Source organism: Pituophis catenifer, unplaced genomic scaffold (genome assembly GCF_029215685.1).
Source record: "Pituophis catenifer annectens isolate HBS135680 unplaced genomic scaffold, rPitCat1.0.hap2 SCAF_6, whole genome shotgun sequence".
Classification (NCBI taxonomy): domain Eukaryota; kingdom Metazoa; phylum Chordata; class Lepidosauria; order Squamata; family Colubridae; genus Pituophis; species Pituophis catenifer.
In genome coordinates, this window is record NW_027256886.1 from 49668087 (window position 1) to 49680501 (window position 12415).

Consider the following 12415-nt stretch of genomic DNA (forward strand, 5'->3'; position numbering starts at 1 on the left):
TAGATTTGATTGTGTGTATCTTATTAAATAATGCAAAAATATTTGCAATATTAAATATAAAAGTCTTTAAATATGTGTCATGAAGCAGCTTGGAAGAGAAAGATGCTGGGAATAAGAGTCTGTAGTCAGCATGAAAATGGCAGAGAAAATAGACAGCAATGAATCTGTGGCTTTTGGCAGAGGTGGGACTGAGATGGCAGGAATGAATCTGCTACCGGATGAAAGCCATCAGTTTAGGGATTACAGGTCAGAGATTTATCTTTTATTCTTTTATGGGTACTTACAATACAGCCATTATTACAACAAGTCTCAAAGGTTAAATGAATTACTGTATTATGTATACCAGAGGTGGGCTGCAGCAGGTTCTGACCAGTTCTAGAGAACCGGTAGTGGAAATTTTGAGTAGTTCAGAGAACTAGTAGTAAAAATTCTGACTGGCCCCACACCCATGTATTCTCTGCCTCCCAAGTGTCAGATGCTAAGGGAGGAATTGGGGATTTTGCAGCATCCTTCCCCTGCCACGCCCACCAAGGCACACCGACCAAGGCATACCATGCCTACCAAGCCACGCCCACAGAACCGATAGTAAAAATTTTTTGAAACCCACCACTGATGTATACAGTATGTATATCTACATCATCTATATCTATCTATATATCATCTATATCCATATATCTATGTCTGTCTATATCTACCATGTTTCCTCAAAAATACAACCTACTCAGAATAAGTCCTAGCTTGATTTTTACATGTGCACCCAATATAAACCCTACCCCCAAAATAAACCCTAATTAAGACCCTGCCCACTTCAGGGTGCACAGGTAATAATTAAGCTAGGGTGGGGATGGGGGTGATGGAGCTGCCCTACTACTTACTTCAGACAGTTGCAGCCTCACATACCTCGGCTCATTTCTTCTGCAGTTGGCAAGGCTTTCCTGAATGTCCCTTTAGCTGATAACAGAGCTCCAGATCGATCCAGAAGTCTGTTATCGGCTGCAAAGGCCTTCAGGAAAGGCCTTTAGGAAATGCATCTGTAGGCAGATCGACCTGGAGCTGTTATTGGCTGCAGAGGCCTTCAGGAAAGCCTTGTTGGCCTTGCCAGATTAAGAAGGCCTCGGATAGTGAAAAAGAGCTTGGGGGTGACACGCACAAGTGAGGTGAGTCAGGGGACAACATACCCCCTGAAAATAAGACCTGGTGCCTTTTTTGGTGGCAAAAAAATATAAGACAGGGTCTTATTTTGGGGAAAACACAGTATATTATATCTATCTATGTCTATGCTATTCAAAAACCTGAATTTGTACTCTTTTAAACATTTTTTAGCATTCTAATGCATTTCCAGGGATGCAGATATATAAAATATGTTGATGTACCAAGTGGTTAAGTCCATTAAAATCAAAGTAATTGCTCATCTAAAGAATTAAATGTTAAATGAATAATATGATTCATCGTAATTATGAGATTTATTCCTTACAATACTTCAGGTCTTTAAAGTTTTCTAACTAATTCGAAAAACATCATCTACTATATGTGTTCTTTAATAGGAGTAATATTAAGAGCCAAAATGTAAATATCTCTATTCTATGATATGATTCAAAGACATTTTGAAATTCTGCTTCCCAATACTATGCATTATATTAATAATTCTGATTACAAAATACATGTAACTCCCTCCAACTCTTTAGAAAATGATAATCAGGAAGATTAAATATTCTTATCTTATTTTATTCCAAAGAGCTCAGGAATTTTTGTAACTTATACTAATTAAATTTTCTTTTCTTCAGAAACTTACTTCTGGCAAAAGATGATATATAGTTCAGTTTCTCTTCATGGAGGCTTTGATTTTTTGTGTTGTATCTCACCTTCGCCGTGATGGTTATATTGAGTTTGAGTTCGTTTTCTATGCTTGTCCATAATTCCTCTGTTTCACCCCATGTAAATGCATCATATGAACTTCCAAAGAGACCAACATAGTTCCACCCAAAATATTGAAGTGTTTTATGCAGTACTTCTCCTATCAGGTACACTGGTGAAACAAGGTTGATGTAAGTGTCATAAAAAAATGAGTTGCTCAGCTTATTTGTTTGACCAACAAACCCAAACATGGGAATATTCCATTCAGAAGCAAGCAATCCTGTAACCTAAGTAAGAAAAAATAGTAATAATTGCATTAGTTAATAACACTTAATAACTATATATAATTTGTTTACTCTGGATTACTAGCTATATCAGGGTGTTAAACTCGATTTCATTGAGGCCGGGTGAATGTGGCTGAGGTGGGCATGGCCAGCTTGACATTACTCATGTTGGAGGCACCTGTGATGGCCTGGGTGGGGCTGGAGGGACGCATTGTCTCCAGCGGATGAAGGCGAGACCAGGGACAGCACCAAACCCTCGCCGTCCCTCTCAGGACAAGCGGAGGACCCCCAGACAGCAGTGCAGGCTGTCCAGAGTTGTAGGCAGTGGATGGCAAGCACCCAGCCTGGTCCTCAAGCTCCCAGAGTACCAGGACCCCACAGCCCAGCTCTTTCGGCAGCTCTGGGAGTGCGCTTCCCGCTCTATGGTTCCAACTCCATGTGGCTGCCCCAGCTCACAGAAGACTCAACAGCAGGCGGCTGGCCCAACCAGCTTCTTCTCCGCTTCCGGCAGCTTGCAGACGGGGTTTGGAAGCCACAGAGGAAGCCATCCTCAATGCTGGGTGGGCACCACATGGCAAAAAGTGCCAGGTGGCTGCTCTCTTGTGAACGGGACAGGAGTTTGCAGGTAAGGGGGATGGATGGGTGGATGAATGGATGGGAAGTGGGCGGGTGCTAAGAATGCTGGGGGGGGGAGAGAGAACGAGAGGCAGCTCCCGATCAGCTCAGCTGATCTGCAGGTCGCGATAAAGGGGCCCAACTGCCATTAGCTGACCAGGGAAGGGAAGGGCTGCCTCCAGTGCTGGCCACGCCCACTGTTCACTACGGTTTATTTTCAGGGGAGGGCGTATATACGCCCACCCCAAAAATCAGGCTTGGCCTTATTTTCAGGACATGTCTTTTTTCGGGGAAACATGGTATCTATCTATCTATCTATCTATCTATCTATCTATCTATCTATCTATCTACATACACATTCACATACATGCATACGCGCGCCGAGACACACACACAGTCACACATACATTATACATATATGTATAATTATATAATTAATTTATATATACATATATAAATTAAGTAAATTAAGTAAAATCTAGATTTCAGAAATATATCTAATGCCAATCTTGGGGTAAATATAATAATAGCAATAAGACTTATATATTGTCCCAAAACACTTTAGAGTACTCTGTGGCTGGTTTATAACATAGAAGCATTATTTGGATATTGGCTCCAATAATCTGGGTGTTCATTTTCCTGATCTCTGAAGGGTGGAAGGCTGGGGCAACCTTGAGCCTGGTCTGAATTCAACTCTAGACTGTGGTCAGAGTTAGCCTGCAATATTGCATTTTAACCATTGTGACACCAGGGCTCTTGGAATATATAATTTTGGAAATTGAAAGAAGAATTTCCAACATTATAATAATTTATAATGATTTTATTAAAGGCAATTATTTGCCTTTAATTTATTTGCCCAGTTTCATGACATCTGGACTAAGTTGTCATATTTATAACAATTGCAATCTTTCTATTTTTTTACCCATTCCCTAGTCCCTAATAAAACTTCTGAATGCAATCATTCCTGGTCCTGCAGACTTCAAAATGCTGGGAAAAGATAGGGAACATCATCTGTCAATCATAGGTCACTTTAGTTGATGGACAAGAGATTACAAAATCCATTATTCAGCCAGTGGGTCACTTCTGCAAAACTTGGAAGAACTAAAGTTGTCTCACCTCCACTCTGGGTCAAAATAGAAATAAATTAAACTGCAAATGAGAAAAGAGAACCTCGATGCTTTTAAAGAAAGAAGGTGCTCCTATTCCCATTCCTTTTTGTTTGTTTGTTTGTTTGTTTGTTTGTTTTAATTGCAAAGCATCATTCCCATCTTCTTGTGATATGTCTCTATGTTTGTAGAGAGAGGAGATCAGGACTCCAAACCTAGAAACACAACCCACCCCTGCTGCAGCAGTTTGAGAAAGAGACAGAGATACATTCTAAAAAATGCTTATAGGCTGGAATCAGGAAAAGAAATTTGGGTGAGTGGAAAATGTAGAATCAGCCTAAAAATTCTATACAGCCACAGCATTCAAGGAAAACTAGCCTTACTCCATTTTTCAAATAAACCGGAGGCAGAACCTCAGTTTCTCTGAATTATAAAAAGAAAAAAGATCTGGAAAGTAGAATTGGCCAAAGACTAACAATAGTATTAGTTTATTAATATGCGAGCTGACTGATGTGTGGGGATGGGTGTATTCATTTGCAGCCTTCAACTTCCTCTAGAACTGCTCTATTTGAGAGGATACATAAGGAATTTAAATCAGACATTTCCCCAAAACAAACCCATCCAGTGAAATTATAATAGAAACAGTTTAACAAAATTATTGGTTCTCAGGAATAATCCAGTACAAAACATATTGTTATAAATTTTTCATATTAAGAAGCTTTGATCAGCAGGTGCCATGGTGAAGGTGAACTGACTGGCTATATTGCCCAGAAACTTGTCCAGGACATGCCAGCTAAGATCACTATTTTCCCACCCACTCCAGAAGCTTCTCACCAGGAACTTTGACCTCTATACAATCATTGAATGCAAAGGGGACACGGTTAGTTACGAAGCAACAATAGAGAGGTGCTGAATGAATATGGATTAAATACAAGCATTGATGTCCAGTACAAGAAAAATATATAAGTGGTTTGGTCATGTAGAGAGAATTGAATGAGGATAAAATTGTGAAGGAAATGCATAAAGTAATAATGAATGGATTGAGAGTGCATAGAAGGCCAATAAACCTATGTGGAACAAAGGGCAAGATTCTCAAAAAAAGACTATGATTAAGTTTAGAAAACAAAACAATGTAGGCATTCGTTCTAATTCCAACAATACTACAATAACAAAATTTCTTCCCACAGAAGAATGTTGATGAGAGTTTTCATAATGAAGTACATTTTTCTATTTATACCTCTCTTGTACCCCTCCCACTCCCCTGGACACCTATGAATATGCAGAGGTATGACAAATAACATAAATCTAAATTTGATTTAGTTAAACATTATTTGCTTTTTGTCCCAATTTTCTGTTTTTAAATTTTGTTTATCATTTCTTACTCCTTTCCTAGAAAAGAGTTATATGATAGAAATATATGCATATATGAAAAGAAAAAAAATATACTAATGAAAGTTGTTTCACAAGTCTTAAATGAGTCAAGAACATTAATCAGTAATGTTCTCATATGGTATGAAAAGGAAGAACAAAAAGCTACAAGATCTACTGGAAAAACAAGTCTTAGAATTAAGATAATCAAATTACATTAATGAACCACCAATGTGGTTGCAAGATTAATGTACATGAGATAATTAAGCAAAAAAATGGGCACATAGTATTTAGAGTGAAATTGGCTAGGAAAATTAGTTTCTATAGAATGGAATGTTGCCTTTTGTATGCCTCACATGAAGTGCTGAGGGTTGGTGGATTATTATTTTACTTAAGTCAGGTTTTTAAAAAAGAATTTCCTACATTGACAAATCATATAAAAAAGCATCCAAAAACAGAACTTCAGCAAACAGCATTCACACGGATGTCTTACTATCATAGAAACATCTACCTTCAAGGGAACACCTGAACTTGCAGGTGAGATTTGCTGGAAAAAAATACACAGAAAGCATACCACAAACTGGATATTTTCCTCAAAAACCCCACCCTCAGTTTAACCAGGAACTATCAATATTTGTTAAACATTTCTCTGCACTAAAATAATGAAGTCAGTGATCCAAGGAAGCTTAAACTTAATAAAAATAAAGAAGTCAGTGATCCAAGGAAGCTTAAACTTAATAAAAATAATGAAGTCAGTGATCCAAGGAAGCTTAAACCTATATTGTTCACTTCTGCGATAAAGAGTTAATGACAGTTTGTTATTTCACCTCACATTACCCTGGTCCCGTAATCACACTTTCGCAGTCAGCAGATATTGTAGGATCAATATTTCACAATTTAATTTCTTTTGAGTGGGAAGTGCAGTTGTGGTTTTGATGGCGTTCTAACTTGGACTCTTTGTATCTTCCAACTAACTCAATTAGCTTCATTGAGAGCTGGCAGCTCTCAATGAAGCTAATAGGCTGATACATCCTAATATTGAGATTATAGATACAAAATAAATGCAGTAGCCCAATTAGAGATGAAACTATTATAAAAAGTGGAAAGGATGATAAAGAAACTAAAAATAATTATGTCATAATAATGTTCAATGTAAGATAGGCCAGACAGAAACTTTATTCATGGATCTTGCCTATTTCTTGATTTTGCCTAACCCTCAAAGTTGGCAATTCTTGGATACAGACTGAACTCCATTTTCTCCAAAGTTGTAGTTACATGGGACACACTATATTTAAATGACTTGGTTGGCATCTCGTGCAAAATCTAATGTAACCGACATATAATTTTCTGGATAGTTGTAGTTCTAGACAATAAAGGCCGTTCATTTCCTAGAATATTAGTAATTTCTTTTTGTACTCATATTTTCTGTTAGCTTTAACTGTATAGATTGGAATATCACCTGAAACTTATAAAAGAGTGAAAATTCTCTGGAATATCTTATGATGTATCATGGGAAAACTATGCCTTAAGATAGCTGTCTGTTTGTTGACAGCTGTCTATGCATGTAGGAGGATCAGATAAAAGAAAAACAAGTCTCAGAAGAGTCACTTTTTTAAACTTTAGAACACTTGCTATTACAGTTGAAACTTCAGCATTGCCAGGAGAAGGTGATGTGAACTGTCTTCTCAGGAGAAAGAAGAATTTTTTTTCTCAGAAACTGGTGAGTGACTGAGTGGGGCTTTTCATGAAATGGATGTTGCTTACCTGAACATCCTTTCTGGGCGCGCTGCTGAAGAATCCAAGAGCGTGGGTAATATCCCTCAGGTAGCCTGAAAACACTGAGTGCATATCACTTTAAATTAACTGTTGACTCCTCCCCTAGGGACTGGCTGAGGCTCAGTTTCTTTCACGAAGGAAGACCTAACCAAGAGTCACGTCCATCGATGATCAGGAAGCAGAAGCCGTAACGGGAGGGTTGGATTCTTCAGCAGCGCGCCCAGAAAGGATGTTCAGGTAAGCAACATCCATTCTCTGGCGCGCTGCTTGGAAGAATCCAAGAGCGTGGGATGTACCCAAGCAAGTCTTAGATGGGAGGGAAGGCTGAGTGCTCCCGGTTGGCCGTTGCAGAGATGACTGATTGCAAAACTCGTCGTCCGAAGGACGCCTCAGCCGAGGCAAAGGAGTCAACTTTATAATGTCGCACAAAGGGAGTGAGAGAGGTAGGAAAAATAATAAACTAAAACAAGGAAAATGCACAGGAGAAATTGTAATGAAGGAAGAAGTTCCAAAGGACACTCGTTCAGGCTGCACTGAGTGAAAGGAACTGAGCCTCAGCCAGTCCCTAGGGGAGGAGTCAACAGTTAATTTAAAGTGATATGCACTCAGTGTTTTCAGGCTACCTGAGGGATATTACCCACGCTCTTGGATTCTTCCAAGCAGCGCGCCAGAGAAGAGTATGATTTCTTTCTTTGGTGGAAATCTATATGTCCAACACAAAAACTGCTAATGAAAAGGAAACACAGTAGGTGAATCTTTGTGCATATTAAAACTATAAAGATATGGTGTGGTGTGAAAATTTTAGAGCTTGTTTTAAAGCAAAACTTCAGTCCTGCATAGGAGTACATTTCAAACAACCGTGATATCTATCTACCTATCTATCTATCTATCTATCTATCTGTCTGTCTGTCTGTCTGTCTGTATTTGTATTTGTATTTGTATTTGTATTTGTATTTGTATTTGTATTTATTTATTTGTATTTGTATTATTTGTCTGTCTGTCCATCCATCCTTCTATATAAGAGCTGTGGTGGCACAGTGGTTAGACTGCATTACTGCAGGCTACTTCTGCTGACTGCCGGGTGCCAGCAGTTCAGCAGTTCAATTCTGACCGGCTCAATGTTGACTCAGTCTTCCATCCTTCTGAGATTGGAAAAATGAGGATGCAGATTGTTGGGGGAAATATGCTGACTCTGTAAACCACTTAGCGAGGCCTGTAAAGCACTGTGAAGTGGTATATAAGTCTAAGTACTATTGCTGTTGCTATTGGACTACATTCTGATGTGAAATAATCTGAGAACTGGATCTTAATAACAGGAATCAACTTTCTTTTCCATGTTGGATGGTGGAAAGTTCTAAGATCCATGCTTGTTTTCATTTGTCAAGAAGCTTTGTATCGTTTCAATACCAAATGATGTTATCTGCTAGAACTCTGAGTTTTGTAATACATCTAATTCATGTTTGTGTTATCAGTGACATCTGATATAGACCTGAGATATAATTGTTATTATTGCTATTCTTCCTGATTATCTATTCACATTCTTCAAAAAGATATTTACTTTTTTATATGTAATTGTATTGAAGATTTTGATTACAGTAGTATAAGCAAATGCAAACTAAACTCAGAAGAAGGAATAGAAATAATAAAAGTAAGTACAAAATAAGAAAAAGAAAATCTGATGATCATTACAAGTATGAATAACTTTTTCCCATAGCCCATCCCTTATCTATACACAAATCCATTAATCATCAATTTTTAATTCCTGTAAAAAGTCTGTAAAGAGTTATCAGAGGTTTATACAAACATGTCTTATTTTTAACCTTAATCAAAGAAACCAACTTTATATTTGTTTTATTCTAACATTCTTTTTAATTCATTAAGATGTTATTACAGGATTTGGTCTCTCCTCAAATTTCTTTTCCCCATCCCAAAGGCTTCTTTGCAGCTTTAGCAAACCTCTTTGATTTTTCAAAGCTTTAACCAACTTCTTTAGTATATCCAATGGAAATCTCCGTGATACTGGTCATTTTTTTCCTTGTCATTTCTGTTTTCACTATAGACACCCTCTCTATTTTATAATTCATATCTTTACCCTGAATATGGACCACAGAATCATAAACAGTAAGATTTTTTTTTAATTTCTGGTCCTAATATTTCTGCATTAAGCAAAACTTGTTTTACATCTGTCATTCCTTCAATAACATTTTTTGGACAAAATCAGTCCTTAGAAGCAGACATCACTGCTGACCTTATAAGAACTAATTACTGCATCATCCTTCAAAAATCTCCTGTAATTTTTTAAATGTTATAATGTTTTGTAATATCCCCCTTTTCACTTCACCCCAAGGTTCTGCCATCCCTTCACCTACATATAGCTTTTTGCCATTTATTTTCAGTTCTTTAAATTCATACATTTATTGTAAATTTTCTTTTGCACAAAGATGAAAGTAAGCTCATCAAATGACTTTTCAAACTTGTTCTGAAGATTTCTAATATCCTTAAGATAGTTAAATAAGTAATTTCTAAAAATTATTAGAAAATGAGGTTAGAGAACAAGTTTGAAAAGTCATATCTTTTAAAAGGCTCTAGTACAATTGTGATCATAATGGCTGGTTCCCTCATTTCCCAGTACTCAAACCCCCAGGAAGCCTCTGTCCTGAGGTTTCATTGTGAGAAGCAATTGTCTGGAACACATGTGGATAATTCCCTGTCCTGTTTTGAACAACTGGTCACTGATTCTTCAGAATTTGCCATAGTTCTTATCTCTCTTTCCTGTTTTGGAGACATCATTCAAAAAGATTTTTTACAATCCAGTGTAGAGTACTTTTTTTCTCTCCTGTTGTGGTTCATTAACAAATGTAGAATGTACACTATACTGATGACAGGTCCATCCACTGGGTGAAAGGTGTACCCTGGGTATTTATCAATTATGTGTGTGTGTGTGTGTGTGTGTATGTGTGTGTATATATATGTGTGTGTGTGTGTGTGTGTGTAGGTCTTTGGTTATTCGGGACCCATTGACCCATAGTCAGCTCCACAGCCAACCCCCCATCCAATCAGAGCACAGCCAAACCCCCAACCAATCAGAACACACCTCCACCCAATCAGAACACAGCCAAGCTCCCACCCAATCAGTTCACACCGCCACTGGCAGTTAAAAGGAAGAAACAGCTGTGATCACACACATTGCTCCTAGAAGCACGAAGCCGAAAACACCAGCCTGAAGATGATGAATGAGACTTCGTCGAAACGTTGCCAAGACACCTCCAATTTTACGCAGGAGAAAACCTGAATAACCAAAGACCTACACACACACACACACACACATGAATCTTTGATCTATGGTTTAGATTTTGTGTTAAGATTTTTTATCTTTATCAAAGATTCATAATAATGCCTGTGTTGCCACCATTTCCAGCATAACTTATCCATTAACCCACAACCAAGCATCAGCACTTCCACCCAATCAAAATACAGCTACGTCATCAGCCAATCACATACAACAACACTGTTGACCAATCAGAATACACCTTTGCCCCTTTTCATAGAAAAACGTCAGTTACGTTCACACAGTTTGCCCATAAGCACCAAACCGAGAACTTCAGCCTGAAGATGACGAATGTGATTTCGTCGAAACGTCGCTACTACCCTTTTAGGGATATGTTTACAATTACACAGGAAGGAACCCGAGATATTAACTGTACACACATATATACCCATGAAAACTTACATATATATATATATATATATATATATATATATATATATATATATATATATATATGTGTGTGTGTGTGTGTGTGTGTGTGTGTGTGTGTGTGTGTGTGTGTGTGTGTGATATTTTTGCAATCAGGGTTTTTTCCTATGTTGAAAGATGTTAAATGGCCATGGTGGGATGAAATCTCTATTCATCGCTTTCAGGCCTGTCAGACATTTTATTTTTGACCTCTACAGGGAGGAGTCATAAAATATGGGTGTGTCTGGCTGAAGAGGTCCAAGAAGGCCGAAATAGTGCTATCCTAGTCTCCCATAAGTCTCAGAAGAAACAACATAAAATGTCTGACAGGCCTGAAAGCGATGAATAGAGATTTCATCCCACCATGGCCATTTTAACATCTTTCAACATAGGAAAAAACCCTGATTGCAAAAATATCACACATTTATACCTATGAATTAAAAGAAATAAATATTTGACCTCTACAGGGAGGAGTCATAAAATATGGGTGTGTCTGGCTGAAGAGGTCCAAGAAGGACAAAATAGTGCTATCCCAGTCTCCCATAAGTCTCAGAAGAAACAACATAAAATGTCTGACAGGCCTGAAGGCGATGAATAGAGATTTCATCCCACCATGGCCATTTAACATCTTTCAACATAGGAAAAAACTCTGATTGCAAAAATATCACACATTTATACCTATGAATTAAAAGAAATATATATATATATATATATATATATATATATGTATGTATGTATGTATGTATGTATGTATGTATGTATGTATATATATATATATATATATATATATATATATATATATATGCGATATTTTTGCAATCAGGGTTTTTTCCTATGTTGAAAGATGTTAAAATGGCCATGGTGGGATGAAATCTCTATTCATCGTTTTCAGGCCTGACAGACATTTTATGTTGTTTCTTCTGAGACTTATGGGAGACTGGGATAGCACTATTTCGGCCTTCTTGGACCTCTTCAGCCAGACACACCCATATTTTATGACTCCTCCCTGTAGAGGTCAAATATTTATTTCTTTTAATTCATAGGTATAAATGTGCGATATTTTTGCAATATATATATATATATTTCAATTAACCATGGTGAAATAGATAGGCAGAACATTGTTTTGTATTTAAAGTGATTTTAAAATTGTTTTCTTTAAAAACAAGCTTTAAAATGTTGCAATATTAATATCAGGTAAACAAGGAACAAATTCTACTCATAGGTGGATATGAGAACATAATGGTTCATGCAACACATGCATCGGCTGTAATTGCTTAAGAATTAGCTTGCCTAACCAAGTACACAACAAAATCCCAAAGCACATTATAGCTTAGTGCCACATCTGAACCAACATAATGTCTTAGCATTACTATGACTTGCGATTCATTATTATAGTAATGAATATATACTAGCTTTCTACAATCATAAATATGAGATAGAAATAAAAGCAGGAGAGGAAGAAATAGATTGGTAGGTATATATGTGGTGGTTGGTTCTATCTCTGAGTCATTACACTGTTTGTGTGATGTTATTATTTCTATTGTTGTTGTTACTATTAACACTGCCACCCCCAAAGATAAAAAACCAACTGTGAATAAAAATTAAAATTAGGAAAATAACATAATATAAAAAAGCACAATCTCTCCAAGGAAACAATGAGAGAAAAAGAAAAAAAA

The 12415-nt window shown here is 37.2% G+C and overlaps 1 protein-coding gene across 1 annotated transcript in view; it reads right to left on the reverse strand.

Annotated features, from left to right (window-relative positions):
• The window catches only part of LOC139318700 (guanylate cyclase 2G-like), a 48649-nt gene that overhangs the window by 29305 nt on the left and 6929 nt on the right, over positions 1 to 12415 (reverse strand). The window contains exon 2 of the mRNA XM_070946283.1: positions 1793 to 2141. Within this exon, the coding sequence (XP_070802384.1) occupies positions 1793 to 2141 (349 nt within the window). The remainder of the gene's footprint in view (positions 1 to 1792; positions 2142 to 12415) is intronic.